Raw genomic sequence first — 20737 nt, 5'->3', positions numbered from 1 at the left:
TTTGTTTTTCCCTTCATTACATAGAGGCCAGTTTGAAAATCTTTAGCTCAGATGGCTGGGAGACTCAAACAAATGAGTTACATGGCTTTCTCCTAAGTTAGAAGGTAAAAAAAAAAAAAAAAAAAAAAGTTTAGGCCAGGCACGGTGGCTCACGCCTGTAATCCTAGCACAGTGGGAGGCTGAGGTGGGTGGATCGCTCGAGGTCAGGAGTTTGAGACCAGCCTCAGCAAGAGTGAGACCCCGTCTTTAGTAAAAATAGAAAGAAATTATCTGGCCAATTAAAAATATATATAGAAAAAATTAGTCAGGCATGGTGGCACATGCCTGTAGTCCCAGCTACTCGGGAGGCTGAGGCAGTAGGATCACTTAAGCCCAGGAGTTTGAGGTTTCTGTGAGCTAGGCTGACACCATGACACTCTAGGCCGGGCAAAAGAGCAAGACTCTGTCTCAAAAATAAATAAATAAATAAATAAAAAATTAAAAATTAAAAAAAAAAAAAAAAAAAGAAGGTAAGGTACATGATACTTCCTGATTAAATGATGCCACACAAAAAACTATGAACTAGAACCTTTTCCAATTAGTATTATTCCAAATGATATGACACCTACTATAACAGTTAGCAGACACAATTCAATTGTACCTATGGAAAAATAGGTGAAAAGCAAATCCCATTACATTTATATAAATTTATATAAAGAATTCCATTTTACACTAGCATCTAGGAAAACTTTAGCAGAGAGAATTTCTAAAAGTAAAGGCAGAAGTAGAGCCCAAAGTGGTAGGTCAAAAGAAACCTCTATCTCACTTACCTCATAAACAAGACAGAAAAGAGTTTATTTAGCTTAAGATTTTCTAATCATATCACTTAAGTCGACGCCCTTTACAATAAATACATTTTTACTATAAGAATTACAAAGCTGATTAACACACTAAATTCAACCTAAGATGAAAAAAAACTGGCTTTATGTACATATTTCTTCAAAATGTTTATATTCAAGTGTTGACAATATATATGCTCAATAAATCTATTTCATAAAAACAGAAAGTTTAAAGTTCTTGGTTTTCAAAGGATTTATCTTTCTGAAAAGAAAAAACAAAATAGCATATATATAACCCTGTGTCCTCAAGCAAACCATAAAGTCCTAAGACTGTGAATTTAATTTGTCTGCATTACCCTTAGCATCCAACAGAATGGTCTGCACATCCAGCAAGTACCAATAACACTCTTAATCATTAACATCTTAGAAATGCAGCTTACCATCATCCTCTCTGATAGGTTGCTTTATTAATGTTTCCAGAGCACCACTATAATCTTCCAAAATCCAATATGCCATACTCCGAAGAAAAGGATCATAATGTATATTTATGTTCAATGAACTGAGTTCTTTGACAGGAGAATCAATTCCCAAAACTTTTTTACGTAAAATAGATTTATACGTTGCAGATGTATCAAATTCAGACTCATAGAGTCTTGCTATTACGAGAGCCAACTGAATGTCATTCAGTTTCTCCAGACATACCTTTATCAAAAGAGAAATACTGTTTATAAATAAGCAGGGGCAGCTTTCATTTTTATATAAACTCAACTAATAACTAGAAAAAAGGCTTTATTAATATCACAAATTAGCAAACAAGGATTATAAACAAAACATATACTGCTTGCTTTAGCAAATCTACTTGACAACATTTATGTTTATATTTGTAAATCTACCTGTTAGTATTAAATATATATTTAATATTTGCAAAAAGAATTAGCCTAACAAGGAAATGTAATTTTAAATAGTGCCAATTCAAGCTATGTATTTTATTTCAGTCTTGAAACTCTACTCTTCTCCATTCATCCCAGTAGACTATAGTGTTTCCAAATTAAAAGGCTATTTTGAATTACTTGTATGAAAGTGAGCAAAAAGACAATGTGACAGAAATGTTATGGCATCTTAAATGTTCATAATTTTTTTTAAGGTTTACCAGGAAATAAACAGTTAAGAATTTTCTAAGGTTCATCAAATGAGACAGCCAGATATGGGTTCAAACATGTTTAAGCTGACAGGACAAACCTTTTAATTTTTTTTAACCTGTTAATGAATATCCTTAAGAGCCAGATCAATTACTTATCTGTACCAACCAACAAAATCTAGTTAATCTTAATTCTGTAAAAATACCATTCAACTAAATGAAAAAATTTTAAAATATCACTTAAAATATTAACAGTTACTTTAGGTATGTATTTAGCCTTGTGTTATATCCACTACAGTTGAAATTAAAAAATAAAAATTTAAGTCCTAAAGAGCTTAAAAGGATGACAATGCTATTTCTTTTTAAAGTTCTATTCATTACCTCAATTGCATCTCTGAGGCAGCCAGCTAAAAGAAAAAATGCTGCAGAATGTTCAAATCTTTGTTTGCCTAGCAAAGAAAAAGCATTCTTTAAAGCTGCTTTACGCCACCTTTCATCCTCAAAATTGTGTCCAAAAAACTGTGTCATCCTGGTGTCTTTTTGAGATCTATAAAGGAAAAAAAAAGTAAAAAATTCTGGAATATAATTTTTCTACAGCAGAATCAATCTCCTAAGGCTCAACAGAAACATTTGACAGTTCATAAATTACTATGTGTTTGCTTCTTTTCCCAGCAAAAAGAATATTAGGTAAACATTTATTTTTTCATATAAATCTCAGGGATTATTGAAAGATTTTCTTTGAAATTACAAAGAAAATCACATTAGTAGGAAGTAAAAAATTACTTTTAAATCCATGAAAAATATATAACTTATATTAACTTCTGTGCTACTTCACCATTTAAAACTGATCAGTAAGTAACCTTTCCTTGCTGCCTATATGAGAATGACCTTAGTGATCAAAATCTAAAAAATTCACTCTGATTCAAAACAAGCCTAAAACATTCAGTATCTTAAAAAATTGGTCTGGCACCAAAATTTTCCTCCAAAGGTTGCTGCTCATGTGGATCACCTGGAACTAAACCAAAAACAAATAGTGAATTATTTATGGGCATCATGTTCATCAGTATTGCTGACAAGTAAAAAAAATTCTAAGTGAATTCAGCTCAGGAATGAAGTGAGGGCCCACAGGAGGGAGGTAGTTTTGAGGAATAGCCTGGTCCATGTGCTTTCAATAGGACAGAGGGTAGATGCCTGTTCCAGACTCTACCAATTCATCTTATTCTCCACCCCAAATGCAAGTTTCTGCTTTAGTTATCTTTGTTTCACAAGAGCATCATGAGAAGTTCTTAAACAAAGAATGTGTTTCTGGACTGACAATTCTGAAAACAAACTGAAGTGACCTCATTAGGTTTCTTCCACTCTGAAAAACTGGGCTTTTTCCCTATGACATCTCTCTATACATACAGAAATAACTAAGACTCTACATGAATGAACATCAACAAGAACAAATCTTACTTTGAACATTTACTCCTTATGAACAGGTTTTCACTTTGAAACACAGTTTTCTTACATACCTATATAATCCCCAAATCACAGCTTTCTTTTTCATTGCAAGGTAAAAAATGGCAGCATCTAAAGGATCGTTCTTTCTGTAAAAGGCTGCTTTGGCCACCTATAATCAGAAAATACTGGTCAAAATTGTACAGAAATAGCTTTTAAGTAAACAAATAATTTCCCTTATATACAAGACTAGTACAAAGTATCTATTTAAAAGTTCAATAAATTTAAAAAATATGTATATGAATGCATGTATGCATATAAAATAATAACAAAAGTAATTTATGGGCTGGGTACAGTAGCTCATGCCTGTAATCCCAGCACTTTGGGAGGCTGAGACAGGAGGATAGCTTGAGGCTAGGAGTTTGAGGCTGCAGCGAGCTATGATTGTGCCACTGCACTCTAGCCTGAGCAACCGAGCAAGACCTTGTCTTTTCAAATTAAAAAAAAAAAAAAAGAGAGAGAGAGAGTAATAGCAGAGGAGATATGGAATGCAACCTAAAAAAACATTCAAAACATATTAAATCATTTTTACACCAAAATAAAACACTTACTTTTTCTATGCATTTGCGTAAGATGCGGGTATTTCGGACCCACCATCCCACACCCATAGCTCTTAATTCAGACCAAGTGGGATCATCTTTCTGCATTGCTGGCAACATGTTCAGCAATTCCTCTTCTGCTACTGAGTGAAATGCCCAAGCAAAATGACTAGTAGACAGACCTGAAGAAATGTAAAAAATAATGTTTATAAGAAATACAAATATAATGATTATCAGAAATATGTGTCCCATATTTGCAATATAAATGTATAAACTTTTATGGGAGTCACAGTTACACTTATTTAAGATTGGTGGAAGTCTGAGATATTTTTTATTCTTGCTTCTCCAAACAACTCTTATCACATTGAGCACATATTTTATATAATTAACATTTTTTAAAAAAAGACAAAATGCTTATGGCAAATACCGCTGTGCTGTAGTATTTTTGCTCTCTAGCCATTACCCATAATCCTTCTTTAAAAAAATGATAAAAATTTAAAGTATTATTCTATATTGGTATGTTTCTCTCTTCAAAGCTGTTGTTTCTCACCCTTCTTTGGTCAACATTTGTTTTGTGGATATAATTCCATGACATTAAACAGAATAGCTTGGTGAACTAAGAATGGCACTGCAAAGACTCCACAATCAGAACACATACATTAAATTCCAGCTCTACTCCTAACTACCTAAATAACCATGAGCAAGTTCCTTAGTCTCTTAATGCCTCAGTTTCTTCATATATAAAATGTAAATAATTATGGAACTACCTTATTACACAGTTTTGAGGATTCGATGAAATAATATAGCTTAAAAATCTAGAATAGAATCTGGCACATGATTATTTTTCATATTACCATATTGGTAATATTTTTATACTCATACCACATCATTTATGTCAGCAATTCTCTCAATCTAATGGCCTGCACATGTGGTATTTATTGCTCAGCTTCTATTTTCTCTCTTCAGAATACATTTTGTTTAGCATTACTGGGTGAAGTAAATGATTATTGTAAGATGTGGCTTTGAGATATGACCTCAAATTTGTAACCTATGCCAAGTAATCTGAAATGCTTGCTACACCAAAGACTTTGGAAATAGAAAAATAGAAATTAAAAAAACAAAACAAAACTATGCTATGAATGGACTATAATTCTAAATTATTTTAGATCCCTATTATCTCTCTAGCAACTTCAATACATTTTCATAAATAATTAAAGAATTTGATTTAGACATCGGCCAAGAAGGCAGAACAGGAAGTCCCAGGCTTCACTCCATGCCATGGTTTGCATATTTGTGTCCCTCCAGAATTCACGTTGAAACTTAATCCCCAATGTAACAGTATTTAACAGGTGGGGCCTCAAGGAGATAATTATACCATGCCTGCATGAATGGGATTAATGCTCTCATAAAATGGTTCAAGAGAACTAGCTGGGCCTTTTTGCCCTTCCCAGCATGTGAGGATGCAGCAACAGGGCACCATCTATGGTGCAGAGATCAAGCTCTTACTAAACACCGATTCTGCTGGCACCTTGATCTTGGACTTCCCAGCCTCCAGAAATATGAAAAATAAATTTCTATTATTTATAAATTACCTAGTCTAAGGTATTTTGTTATAGAAGCCCGAAAAGACTAAGACACCTTCCTCCCACCCCGAAAAGTTCAACTAGCAACTATACACAGACAAGAGCACCTTTATATAATAACAACCCCCAAACCTGGGAATGAGCCTCAGACACCTCCGTGGACCACAGAACTGAATAAAAACTGCATCAGAAGGGTAAAAGTAGCAGTCTCACTTTGAGTGCATCACACCTCCTCCTCCAAGTCAGAACAGTGCAACACAGAATGGGTTCCCCTGGATCCAGAGTTTCTATAGTAGGGAAAAAAGCTGGCGGCAGATATCCAGCTTCTCTAACATTCTCAGATACTTTCCAGGAAGCCCACGCTGGTCTTACCTCATGAGGAACACAGGGGACAATGGCAGAGCTAAACTGCTTGAGGTCGGGTAGAAACAAAGAAAGAGGGTGGAGCTCACAGCAACTAGCACACATATCCTAGTGGTAACTCTGCGTTCCTGCCATTGGTAGTGCCCAATGAGAGGTATTAGCCAACACCACAGCACCACAGCCCACCCTCAAAGTTGAGCTGGTTACTTTCAGAAACACGGTAGAAAGTTCAGCCTGGCTTGAATCCCTAGATGGCCGGCCTTAGAGCCCATTCCAAGGCCCAGGACTGCCCAACCTAGAAGTCCAAACAACAGCTTGACTCAGATTCAGATATCACCTCAAGGCCCTTCCCAGGCAAGGAGACACCTGTTGCTTTGGTACATTTCTGTAGAGCTTAGGGGTTAGACCTGACTAACCTGAGACTCCAAACAGTACATGACCCAGACTCAGCCCACTGCAAGGCCACCCTGAGATGCCATGCCAGCCACAGCGCATTTCTGTGGAGAAGAGAGGTTGAACCTGCCTGACTCAGGAGTCTAAACAGTGGGCCCAGACTCAGAGCTTACTCCAAGGCCCTGCCCAGTCAGGGAGACACTTGTTACAGTACATTTCTGCAGTGCACAGGGGCTAGACTTGACTGACCTGGGAGGCCAAACAGATGCTTGGCCCAGCCCCAGAGTCCATACCAAGGCTCCACCCAGGCAGGGAGGCAAGCCTCAACTATGCATTTCTATAGAACATAGACTCTGGGACCTGTCCATCCAGAGTATCAACTCTGCCTAACCTTGGGGCCACCCTGCAGTCCTGTCTACCTTCAGAATAAAAACAGCAATATTCTCTGGCCAGTGAACAAATCTTGTGACCCAGCCAGCAATTCTGACTGATTGCACAACAATCTCTAACTGACTGCAGAGTTCAACCAGTGGTCTCACAGAACAGAATATAGCCAGCAGCACCACCTAACCTCAAAACAAAGGCAGTGGGCCCAGCCACCTAGAGAACCTAACAGCAAGCTCCACCTGCCTGGGGTCATTTCCAACTGACCTATGCATAATGAGAGGATAGACTAAATAGTGAAAGTCTATCCCTGTCAAAAAATACCTGTAAAGGCCAGAAAGGGTGGCTGTCTCCTCAGATGTGTGGACACCAAAGTAAGGACATGAGGATTGTGAAGAATCAGGGAATTATGACACCTCCAAAAGAAACTACTAATAAATAGAGATTTGAACCCTAAAGAAAGAGAGATCTACAAAAGGACTAACAAAGAATTCAAAATAATCCACTTAAAAAGTTCAGTGAACTACACAAATATATGAATAGAAATTAAATGAACTTCAGAAAAAAAACCACAAAGACAACAGAAAAATAGAAACAAAAACCAAATTGAAATCCTAGGGATGAAGAATACAATAACTGAACTGAAAAATTAAATACAAAGCTTCAATAACAGGCTTGTTACCAAGCAGAAGAATCAGCAAGCTCGAAGACAGCACATTTGAAAATGTCAGAGGAACAAAAGAAAAAAGAATGAAAACAGCCTAAAGGAATTATGAAACACCATGAAGAGCCCTAATTTTCATATAATAGAAGTTTCAGAAGGAAAGGAGAGACAAAAAGGGCCAGAAAGCATACTTAAAGAAATAATGGCTGAAAACTTCCCAAATCTGGGGAAAGATGTTAACATGCGGGTATAGGAAACACAAAGGTCTCTGATAAATGTCAATCCACAGAGGAGTCCACTAAGACACACCAAAGTATCAAAAATCAAAGAAAATATTCTGAAAGCAAAAGAGATAAGAAACACATCACATACGAGGGAGTCCCAATACGGCTATCAGTGGGTTTCTCAGCAGAAACCCTGCAGGCCAGGAGAGTGAAATGATATATTCAAAGTGCTGAAAGAAAAAAAACAAACAACAACAACAACAAATTGTCAACCAAGAATACTTAACCCTGCAAAGCTCACCTTCAAAAATGAGGGAGAAACAAAAAATTTCCCAGACTAATAAAAGGTAAGAGAGTTCATTACCACTAGGCCTGCCTTGCAGAGTTGCTAAAAGGAGTTTTTTAAGCTGAAATGAAAAACCACTAATTAGTAACATAAAATGTTCGGAAGCACAAAACTCAGTCATACTCAGAATACTCTAGGACTGCAATGGTGGTGTGTAAAGCAAATTTATCTCTAGTATGAGGGTTAAAAGACAAAATTGTTAAAAACAATTATAGCTAAAATATATGTCAAGGGATACAAATTACAAAATGGTGTAAATTCTGACATCAAAACATAAAATGTGGGGATGGGGGGAGTTGTATGTGATCAAAGTTAAGTTGTTATCAGCTTGAAATAGCCCATTATAAGTATGTTTTATGTAAGCCTCGTGGTAACAAAAAAGCAAAAACGTATACTAGATGCACAAAACATAAACAGAAGTGATTCAAAACATACCACAATAGAAAACCAGCAAATGACAAAGAAAGCAAGAAGAAGAAAGAAACTATCTTCAAAACAACTAGGCAACAAATTACAAAATGGCAGTATGTTCTCATTAATTTTTTTTTTTTGAGACAGAGTCTCGCTCTGTTTCCCGGGTTGGAGTGAGTGCCATGGCATCAGCCTAGCTCAGAGCAACCTCAAACTCCTGGGCTCAAGCGATCCTACTGCCTCAGCCTCCCAAGTAGCTGGGACTACAGGCATGCACCACCATGCCCGGCTAATTTTTTCTATATATATTTTTAGTTGGCCAGGTCATTCATTTCTATTTTTAGTAGAGACGGGGTCTCACTCTTGCTCAGGCTGGTCTCGAACTCCTGACCTTGAGCAATCCACCCTTCTTGGCCTCCCATAGTGCTAGGATTACAGGCGTGAGCCACCGCACCCGGCCGTTCTCATTAATTTAAATGTAAATGAATTAAAATCTCCAATAAAAAGACAAGAGTAGCTGAATGGATATAAAAATAAGATCCTACTATACACTGCCTACAAGAGACTAGTTCACTTTTAGGAACACCCATATGCTGAAAGGACAGAAAAAGATACTCCACACAAATGGAAACCAAAAGAGAACAGGGGTAGCTATACTCACACCAGATAGACTGTAAGTCAAAAACTGTAAAAGGAGACAAAGAAGAATGTTATATTATGATAAAGGGGTCAATTAATCCAGAGGATATAACTATTATAAACATATATGTACTCAATATCAGAGCACCTAAACTTGTAGAGCAAATATTAAAGGATCCAAAAGGAGAGAGAGATTTCAGTACAATAATAGTACTGGACTCCAATACTCTACTTTCAACAACAGACAGATCCACATAGAAAATTTATAAGGTTTCTTTCAGAGCAGAGGAGTGGAAAAAATAAAATTTATGAGGAAACACTGGACCTGACCAATGTCTTGTCCTTCACACCAAATGTACCTTAAAGACATATACAGAATAGTCCATCAAATAGCAACAGAATACATACTCTTCTCACACACACAAGGAACATTCTCCAAGATAGATCATATATTAGGCTACAAAGCAAGTCTGAAAAACTTTAAGATTTTCCTTCATATTCACAACCTGGCTAATTGTTTGGTGCAACAGACCTAGCTTGCAGCCTACCTCAGCTTTCAACATGCCTTCTCTATTAAACTTAATCACTTCTAACTTTTGATTTAAGGTGAAAGATACATGACTTTGCCTTTCATTTGAACACTTAGAAGACACTATAGGATCATTTGTTTATGCATGTATGTATGTATGTATGTATGTATTGGAGATAGGGTCTCGCTCTGTTACCCAGGCTGGAGTGCAGTGACATGATCATAGCTTGCTGTAACCTTGAACTCCTGGGCTCAAATAATCATCCTGCCTCAGCCTCCTGAGTAGTTAGGACTACAGGTGTGCACCACCAATCCTAGCAACTTTTTTTTATCTTTCTGTAGTGACGGGGTCTTGCTATGTTGCCCATGCTGGTCTTGAACTCCCAGCCTCACTCAATCTTTGTGCCTCAGCCTCTCAAAGCACTGGGATTACAGGTATGAGCTACCACACCCAGCCTGTAGGGTTATTAATGGTTGTGTCTCAGTGAACAGGGAGGTCTGAGGAAAAGGAGAGAAACGAGGAAATGGCCAGTCTGTACTGCAGTCAGAAACACTCACATTTATTAAGTTCACTGTCTTATATGGGCATAGTTTGTGGTGCTCCAAAACAATTATCATAGCAACATCAAAGATTATTTATCACAGACCACCATAACAGAAATAATTTAAAAGTTTGAAATATTGAGAGAATTACCAAAATGTGACATAGAGATATGAAGTGAGTAAGTGCTGACAAATGGTGCCAAAAGACTTGCTCCACCTAGCATTGCCACAGATTGCATTTTTTATAAATTGGAGGTTATCTGTGAAATGGCACAAAGCAAAGCACAATAAAAGGAGGTGTGCCTGAATATATACTGCGGTATTAATACTACTCAGCCTTAAAAAGGAAGAAATTCCTGTCATTTGCAACAAGATGGATGAACCTAAAGGAGACTATGCTAAATGAAATAAGCCAGGCACAGAAAGACATACTACATGATCTCACTTCTGTGTGGAATCTAAAACAATCAAAATCACAGCAATCCCATTATTGGGCATCTACCCAAAAGAACAAAGGTCATTATACAAAAAAGCCATCTGCACCCAAATGCTTATAGCAGCACAATTCACAATCGCAAAGATGTAGAAACAACCCGAGTGCCTGCCCATCAATACACGAGTGGATTAATAAAATGTGGTATATGTATACCATGGAGTTTTACTCAGCTATAAGAAATAATGGTGATATAGAATCTCTTGTGTTCTCCTAGATAGAGATGGAACCCATTCTACTAAGTGAAGTATCCCAAGAATGGAAAAATAAGCACCACATGTACTCACCATCAAATTGGTTTCACTGATCATCACCTAAGAGTACATTTGGGAATAACACTAATCGAGTGTTGGGCAGATGGGGGTGGGAGGAGATGGGTATATACCGACATAATGAGTGCGATGTGCACCGTCTAGGGGATGGACATGCTTGAAGCTCTGACTCGGGGGGTGGGGGGGCAGGGGCAATATACATAACCCAAACTTTTATATCCCCATAATATGCTGAAATAAAAAAAAAATCACAGAAGCAGAAAGTAGAATGGTGGTTAGCAGAGGTTAGGGGATGGGAATAGGAGGAAGATGCTGATTGAGGGTACAAAGCTTCAGTTAGAAAAAATAAGTTTTTGAGATCTACTGCACAGCGTGGTGATATTTAATAACAGTGTATTGCACATTTCTAAATTGCTGAGGGAATAAATTTCAAATGTTCCCACCACAAAAAAGGATGCATATTTTAGGCGATGAATATGTTATTTCACTTGATTTAACCATTCCAGTTTGTATACATATAGCATTACTTTGTACCTCATAAAGATAGAAAATTATAAGTTGTCAAATTACAATAACATTTTTTAAAAAAGAATTTGACTTACAGTTGTAAGCTTTACTTTTTCAAAGTTAAATGCAAAATGAGAGAAAGAAAACAAACAGAGAAACAAAGGGACAGAGAATAAAAGAGAGAGCAAGAGACAGAGACCAATGAACAGAGGTTAACTTGCGTAGTCCCAGTAACACTGTTTAATCCTGTAGATCTAATAAAGCTGGAAGCCAGCTCTATTTCCTGAACCTCCTGGGCATTGAGCCAATAAATATTCTGTTTTGTTGATGTTAATTTAAGTGAGATTTCTGTCACTTTTAACTGTGAGAGTTGTGATTAACAGTATATAGGAATATCTGAAATACACTAATGTTATTAAACTAGCATCTGAAATACACATTAATTTTTATCAGTACTACAGATTATTAATACTACTAATTTCTGTAGTACTCTTTACGAAACATTTGAAATTTGAATATGTACTTTTTTTATGTCAAAAATGTTACTCAAATTTTGAGGGGAAAACTGAATATAGATAAATGCCAAAAAGAGAGAAAAAAGACAATCTAAAGAAGAAATTAAAGAGAATGAAACAATACTAATTTGCCTTTAATATATCATGCATTTAAAAACATAACACAGAATATCCAATTACCCTATATCCATTTCTTCATTAATTCTTTCCATCTATCATTAAAAATTCCCATGTTTTAAGTAAGGAAGATTAAGATGAAATAAACATTTTAACAAATAAAGGAAATTCAGAATGTACCAAATTTGTCATCATTATTGTATCTGGGCAAAACAAGTTTGAAAGGGCACAAGCCTCTTTTTCTATTCGCCTTATTTTCCCTTAACAGATTACTATCAAAATCACCTTGGTGAAGGAGTTGCACTCGATAGGCTGGAAGGGAAGTTGTAAGAAAGGTATGGAGTCGAACAGCCAAAAGAAATTTTAATCCACATTCATCAAGAGTTTCTCCACCTACAACCAGGGGGAAAGAAGTATTTACATATTTTTATTCGTAAAAAACCATTTTGTAAAGAAAACACAAATAATAATTCTGACAATCAGCATATGTCACATTACCAAATACAGGTACAAAATATTCTTAAATTGACAAAAGAAGTTATTAGTCTAAAAATTTTCTACCATTTCTTTTTTTCCACACAATTTTACATTACAGAAAAAAGCGGTATAGTTTAACAATTGGAAAAATGATAAAGAAGAGAACAAAATGACTCAGGGTCTAGGGCATTCTTTATAATCTGACCTTTTCTGACCTGAATCTTATTTAAATTAAAACATGACTGAATTTTAAATAGTTTAACCTTCTCTGTGGCCTATGTTACAGTGATATTTTCCACATTGATTCAAATCATGTATCTGTTCTGATAAACTGCTAACACTGGAAGAAATAGTTATATGGTGGAGGGCCTGATTTCTACTTTGAAGTAAAAATTAAAAACATAAAACACCTATAACATATTCACATCAAAAAACATTATCTACTAGTAATACCTCTTAAAGCAAAAGTGTCAAGATTCATGACCAAGTATATTTTCTTAAATTTAAAATAACTTTATTATTATTATCTTAAATTTATTCCATATTTTTCACAAGACTGAACTTGTTAATTTTAGACCTTATTTGAGGTTTGCTGGGAATTTGTTCATAATTCAGCAGATTTATTTTAAAAAAATGTTCTCTAGATGAGGAAAAGATCTAATTATATTGTACTCACATTTGTTATTCTAGGTAGGAGTAGGCACTAATAATTTTTTTAAATAGTTATTTTAAAACACAAATTATAATTGTTAATGGTAGATTATTACAACATATGGAAAAAGAACAGAAGCAAACTTTCAGGTTCAGGTAACTAAAATAATTCTTTGTTTATTTATTTTCTTTATTTATTTTTGAGACAGAGTCTCGTTCTGTTGCCCGGGCTAGAGTACAGTGGTATGATCACAGTTCACTGCAACCTCAAACTCATGGGCTCAAGCAATCCTCCTGCCTCAGCCTCCCGAGTAGCTGGGGCTATAGGCATGTACCACCATGCCCGGCTAAGTTTTCTATTTTTTTTTTCTTTTTTAAAATGATTTTATTTAGCAACTGTTATGAACTAGACAATATTTAAATTCTCAGGAAAACTGGAGAGAAAAAACATTACCTCAAATATCTAACATTAGAAGAATTGTTAGGCATATTATTAAATGTTAAAGAATCATGACTGCTTTATTTCTAAACAATTTGTCATAACATTTTTAATTTTAAATTGTAATAGACTAAAAATTAATATTTGTATAGATAATTATAGTAAATTCATATAATAGAATGCCATACAACTGTTGAAATAAATACCTAGAATAACATGTATCAACTTGGATGAATCTCAAACATAATGTTAAGCATAAAAATATAGGTTACTGGCTAGGTGTTGCGGCTCATGCTTATAATCCTAGCAGTTTGGGAGGCTGAGGCAGGAGGATTGCTTGAGGCCAGGAGTTCAAGACCAGCCTGAGGAATACAGGAAAACCCTGTCTCAAAAAAAATAAAAAATATACATACAGATTATAGAGGAATACTTTCAGCATAATTGTGTGACACTAGGTAGTACATGTATAGAAACAATGAATATCAAATTCTGTCTAGTGTTTAACTATGTAGAAGAAAGAAAAATTTAGAAAAGGAACAAAAGGGGCTTCAATCATTTATGTAACATTTTATTTCTTCAGCTTCATGTAGGCACTTGTAGAATAGTCATATTTTTCTTGAAATCTGTTTGCATTCTGAAACATTTCACAATTAACTTAAAAAACAATAAACACAGGAGTAAAACTACTAGTAGGAAAAAGCATGTAAGAAAGCATAAAAATATAGTTCCATTGTTAAGTGGTAGGATTTCTGTATTTTTCATCTTTTAAATTTTGTTTTTCTCTTTCTATTCAATGTGTATACATTAGTTTTATAATTAGAGAAAAAAAGTTATCACTCAAAATAGTTTAAATGTGTCACTATTCTACCTTTCAAGATCCTTCATTGACTACCTCACATTAGTTTCTAGGTTTGTTTTTTTTTTTAACTAAAAAAAGGTTTTTTTAGAGACAGGGTCTCACTCTGTTTCCTGGGCTAGAGTGCAGTGGCCTGATCATAGCTCACTGTAACCTCAAACTCTTAGGCTAAAGCAATCTTCCTGCCTCAGCTTCACAAGTAGGTAGGACTACAGGAACATGACACCATGCCCGGTTAATTATAAACAATTTTTTTGTAGATATGGGGTCTCACTATGTTGTCCAGGCTGGTCTCAAACTCCTAGCCTCAAGCAATCCTCCCACCTTGGCCTCCCAAGTGCTAGGATTACAGGTGTGAGCCATAGTGCCTAGCCTTAATAGATATTTATGTTTTGTTCATTGTTTCTATTACTGCTTTTTTATGTTTACATGGTGAGCATAAGTTTTGAGGCTCATTATTTAAACATGCCATTAAATAAGCATTTATTTTGTATCTCTATAATTTCAACATGCTGTCATACATTGTATTCTCTAAATTTCTATAGCTTAGATTTAATTTATTTTTAAAAATCTATGGAAGTAATATCCCAATCATTTCTATTCTCCTAATAGTTGCACATGAAATATTGTGGACTAGGATTTTTTTTATTTCCATGCAATTTATCTAACTCCTCCAATCTCCTATATCGGAGTAGTTCTTAGAAGAAAACACTATAAATAAATTATGATTTTAGAAAGATTTGTTCTTGTCTGAGATAATACTAAATTTGGTACACATGTTTCAACAGTATAGTAACTAGTTAGAGGATGAAATTCTAAATTTAGGTAGATTAAGTCCTGGTAGATATAAATTCAAAAACCTGTTTAAGGAAATCCTCATTGAAAGAAGAAATTAGTTATGGCTTCATGTTATTGAGATCAGAATCTGTCTTCCTTTTAATGTTTGTCTTTTCTGCCTCCTGAACTTGATTAACTGATGGATTCCACTCTTGCTCAGGCTGGTCTGGAACTCCTGAGCTCAACGGATCCTCCCGCCTTGGCTTCCCAGAGTGCTAGGATTATAGGTGTGAGCAACTGCACTCAGCCTAAAATAATTGTTTAACTTTTGCTAAACTCAAAAAGATGTTTTTGAGTTGGATCTTTTATGTCATTAAGCAATTCATAAAAATGACAGGCATAATGGTCTTTGTGAACTTCCTCATAATATTATGATTTGTGGGATAAATAGCATATATACTGTTGTGAAGGCAGCAAAGATGTTTAAAAAAAAAACCCTTGGCATCATTTATTTCAGATTATTTTCTGTGAAAATAAGTAAAAATGTTATCATGAGTACAGAATTTAGTTTACCTTGGCTTCTGTCTCTGCTTTCTCCAATGTCAGTGCTTGTAGTTGCAATTGTATCTGCCAAGGCCATCAAAGACATCTGTTCCATCCGGCTGAGTCCAGGTAAACTAGAATGAAGTAAGTGGCCAGAAAGAACCTGAGCATGCTCAGGACCAAAGTAAGTTGGACTGTATTGTGAAAGGTCAATAACTCTGGGCTTTGTATTTTCTTCATCTGTCTCTAACACATGAGTATCAGTCATTAGAGCTGAGACTTGAAAGAGCTCATCATAACTTTCTTTTGATGATTGATTTGATTTATTTAAGGTACTTTCATTACTGGATTTCTCCAAAGATGAGTAATAGCTATCATCATCTGCTGCAAGTAAGGCATATAAAGGAAGTGGAGGGACAGAATCTATTTCTGTGTAATCTATATTTTCAGCCTTGTTGAATGCCTGGGGGTCTCTGGTAGTGCTTCCACTAGCACTGATGGTGAGAGACCTAAGGCGGCGTTCATGATTAGATTCAGCGTCATTTAGAGCCACAACTTCCCCAGCAATGCACTTGACAAGATGTGACAAGATGGCCTTTGCTCTCCGAACTTTGCCAAGATCCATAAGTTCCAAAAGCTGCAAGGGATGGTACTGAGGTAAAGTTGGGGAAAGTACATGAGCTGCTTCAAAAAGACCTGAATCTTCCATATCCACTGAAGGATCGAATGCAGTTTTCTTTCCACAGATTTTCTGTGCAAGACTGGTCATGGACCGAGTCAGGGTTTTCTTTGGAGGAGGTAACCCAGCACTTGATGAGTTACTCGGTTTTATTAAACTTATTATAGATGGAGTGCTCCCATTGTATGAATCTGTTGTAACAGGTTCTTGTTTAGTAGAAGGCTGCCATTGGGAATATACATGCATTTCACAATCCATTCCTACCACAAGGATGCCATCCCGGACCCAGGATAAAGAAACAGGAAAAGGTGGGGAGCCTTCTACAGAAGATACCAAATCCACGCTTCGTAATAGTACAAATTTAGAAAGGGGCACGACTTTAGTACTCTCCCAAAGAGGAAATGCCAGGCTTTCCTTACCAGTCTGTTCTTGTATCTTGCCAGCCAGGGGTCCATACATAAAAAGCTTTGATCCAATTCCTACAGTCAAGATATGAGATCCATCTTCTCTAGACATCCAATCTAAGTGAACTAAATGCTTTGTGTTTGATGTGATACTCTCTCTACTGGACAAATATATCTCTTGTTTATTATAGGCCACTAAATTGCTATCAATACTAATGCCAGAATCCAACACTGTGCTTAACTCATCTAAATGAATTGTCTGTTCAAGGACCCAATATGAGCCTCCTGTAGACTCACATTCAAAAATACTTACATGCATCACAAAGTCCTGAGAAGATCTACTATTAGATGCAGGCTGCTTGTAAGCTACTGCTAAACGATTTGTATGTGCACAGCTAACTTCTATAGGCCTACCAGGTACAGTTATACTACTATTGCTCTGAAGTCCATCTTCGATAAGTAATGGCCACTCTTCCCAAATGTATGCAAGATCCATTTTTCCATTCTTTGATGTGGCAGATTCTCTATTTGTTACTCTGCATCTCCAGAATCTTACTTTCTCATCTGAACATGATGTTGCCAATAAATAAGGAGCACTGCACACAGGATATATGGAAGAAGAACTCAGATGTCCTAAAATGAAAGTAATCCATTAATAAAATGCCAATTTTGGCTAAATACTTTTGCTTTTATGAACTAAAGGTTTTGGTCCTTTTGTATGAACTACTGTTAAGAATATGACAGTCTATATTTAAAGTGCTGACAAGAATAGTAAGAGGCTTTTAATCACAACAAAAAGGAACACAAAAAGAAAATATCACCAAAACCTAGAGTTGAAAGGGAACTCTGAAATAAGGCACTTCAATTCTTATATTTTACAAGTAAGGTCTTCGACCAAACATGTTAGTATCTTAAGTCTAAATAAAACAGCCAGACAAAGGCCAAATCTAACAACCTAAATTCTAGTCCCGATTCTCAATCCAGTATTCGATTCACAACTATTCACAACTATTCCATTGTATTTTAGAGACAGGGTCTCCCTCTGTCACCCAGGCTAGAGTGCAGTGGTACAGCTCACTGTAACCTCAGATTCCTGGGTTCAAGCAATCCTACTGCCTCAGCCTTCAGAGTAGCTAGGACTACAGGTATGCACCACCATGCCTGGCCAATTCTTTTTTTTTTTTTTTTTGAGACAGAGTCTGGCTCTGTTGCCCGAGCTAGAGTGTCATGGCATCAGCGTAGCTCACAGCAACCTCAAACTCCTGGGCTCAAGCAATCCTCCTGCCTTAGCCTCCCAAGTAACTGGGACTACAGGCATGCACCACCATGCCCAGCTAATTTTTTCTATATATATTTTTAGTTGTCCAGATAATTTCTTTCTATTTTTTAGTAGAGACGGGGTCTTGCTCTTGCTCAGGCTGGTCTCAAACTCCTGATCTCAAGCAATCCTCCTGCCTCGGCCTCCCAGACTGGTAGGATTACAGGCGTGAGCCACCGCACCCAGCCTAGCGAATTCTTTTTTTTTTTTAATTTTTTGTAGAGAAGGAGTCTTGCCATGTTGCCCAGGCTGGCCTTGAACTCCTGGCCTCAAGCACTCCTCCCACTTCTGCCTCCCAAAGTGCTGGGATTATAGGCATGAGTCACCGTGGCCTGCCTAGTTTCACAATTCTACTAGTTTTACGCATTCTTATAAATCTCATTTTAAAATTATCAATATATTTTAAAACATTTGTCAACTTTCACTGGCTTCTTTTCCTTCATATTTTTCAACATAAATATGAATGGCTTTGCTTACCTACATACTACATGGTCACTTTTCAGGGCCCTTTATGATTGAGGTATATTTGACATAACTGACGCTGAGATTCCTAACTATAATTTAACATTTGCTTAGGCTTAAAGTAATCATATTAATTTCCTAAAACAGGAGTTGGCAAACTTTTTCTTAAAGAGCCACACAGTAATGACTCTTTTAGGCTTTGCTAGCCATAGTATCTGTTCTAACTGCAGAGCAAAAACAGCTATACATACCAGTAAACAAATAGGTGACCCATAGTTTGCTGACCCATATCCTAAACTATTAAACATAAACTGCTAATTATAATATAGAGATGTTATATAAGACATTTATTGTTTATCATATTTTACCATAATTGTAGTTAAGGTTTTTTAAAAATCCCTCAAGGAATCTAGAAATACCACAAAAGGACACAATTAACATTAACCATCAGTTTCTCTGAGCTGAACACAGAATAAAGATCTTATCCTACATGATGAGTGCATTGTGCACCGTCTGGGGAATGGCCATGCTTGAATGTTCTGACTCGGGGGGGGATGGGCGGGACATGGGCAGCGTATGTGGCCTGAACTTTTGTACCCCCATGATGATAAGTTGAAATAAAAAAAAAATATATATATATATAAAAAAATATATATTATGTATACTATATACCACATGTGTATTTGTATAATGTTATAATTACGTAATGATCTAATACATTTAAAATATGTGTATGTATATATCTATCCATCCATTTATATATATTTTGTCATGGACTGAATTGTGTTAACCCCAAATTCTTATGTTGAAGCCCTAAAACGCAGGGCCTCAGAATATGACTGTATTTGGAGATAGGGCCTTTAAAGAGGTAATTAAGTTAAAATGAGATTATTAGAGTGGGCCCTAATCCGATCTGACTGCTGTTCTTGTAAGAAAAGGAGACAGGGACATGCAGAGGGGCACCAAGGATGTGCTCACGCAGCAAAAAGACCATGTGACGACATAACAAGAATGTGCTGTCAGCTAAGGAGAGAGGCCTCAGGGAAAACCAAACCTGCAATCACCCTTGGTCTTGGACTTTGAGTCTCCAGAACTACGAGAAATAAATTTCTGTAAAGCCCCCCCCCCAAAAAAAAGATCTTATCCTTTCTAATAGTATTGATAAAAAAAATTCATAAGACTAGGAAAAAAGCTTTCACCATATGCTAACTCTTTTTGACAAACAAAACAAATCTCTTCTTTTCCACAGACTTTTCTTCTATCAGATTAACTTTGGCCAAAGATTAATAGGAGATTTATGTTAATAAACAGCTTCAGTTTCTCTATATTTGCCATATTATTTTAATTGGAGTTCAGTAGTGAAGAACATACTATTAGGGCTAATGATAGCAGCTCTTCAAATTCTGTCAATACAAAAGCCATTTTTTTCAAACTTTAATTTTCCTTGCATTGATTTTTTAAAATTAAAATATATCAAAAAAAGCAGAATATAAAAGTTAATACCCAACTCCTGCAAACTTCACCATTCAGAAAACACTGAGTACTTGAAAACATGATAAACTGAAAAGCATTCAAAATAATCAGACAAAAAAAATGACAAAGAAGTACAACAGAGCAAAGACCCACACCTTAACTATGAAAATGAAAGAATTAGATGATGAAAAAGATGGATTTGTCTTGGTATTCTTGATACCTCAGAACTGTGGTTCTTGACCTTTTGTGTGCATGAGAATCATCTGGAAGGCTTGTTAGACCAGGCGCTGGGCCCCATCCCACAGTTTATGATTCAATAACTTTGGCGGCCCAAGAATTTTCATTTCTAACAAGTCCCCAGGATGCTGATGCTGTTGAACTGGGGACATTCTGCTGCCCTAAAATAAGGATGCTAAATATATGGCAGGAACTACACACTCAGAATCTTTCTTAGCGCGTGACTCCAGGCAGCCACTAGCAACACTATCAAAGTTTGCAAATAAGGTATAATTCAGTTACAACCTCTGCTCTAGAAACTGTCACTTATTCTTCCTGAAAGGACAATGAAAATTTGTTTTAGAAATCACTATTTAAGACTAGAACTGGCTGACAAATGTCAGAGTAATCTGAAAACATAATGAGAAAATTTAAGTCTTCAATTTAGGGTACCTGAATATATT

General features: G+C 36.1%; 1 protein-coding gene across 2 annotated transcripts in view; it reads right to left on the bottom strand.

Annotated features, from left to right (window-relative positions):
- DMXL1 (Dmx like 1) overlaps nucleotides 1-20737 on the bottom strand; it is a 153085-nt gene that overhangs the window by 68270 nt on the left and 64078 nt on the right. For both annotated transcript variants that reach the window (XM_045566459.1, XM_045566460.1), the window contains exons 18-23: nucleotides 15752-17437; nucleotides 12264-12371; nucleotides 4008-4177; nucleotides 3471-3568; nucleotides 2338-2503; nucleotides 1259-1520 (exon numbers count right to left, since the gene is read on the bottom strand). In XM_045566459.1, coding sequence (XP_045422415.1) covers nucleotides 1259-1520; nucleotides 2338-2503; nucleotides 3471-3568; nucleotides 4008-4177; nucleotides 12264-12371; nucleotides 15752-17437 — 2490 coding nt within the window. The remainder of the gene's footprint in view (nucleotides 1-1258; nucleotides 1521-2337; nucleotides 2504-3470; nucleotides 3569-4007; nucleotides 4178-12263; nucleotides 12372-15751; nucleotides 17438-20737) is intronic.

Source organism: Lemur catta, chromosome 12 (genome assembly GCF_020740605.2).
Source record: "Lemur catta isolate mLemCat1 chromosome 12, mLemCat1.pri, whole genome shotgun sequence".
Taxonomy (NCBI): domain Eukaryota; kingdom Metazoa; phylum Chordata; class Mammalia; order Primates; family Lemuridae; genus Lemur; species Lemur catta.
Note: the sequence above shows the minus strand (reverse complement) of the source record. Positions and strands in the feature narration are given on the sequence as shown.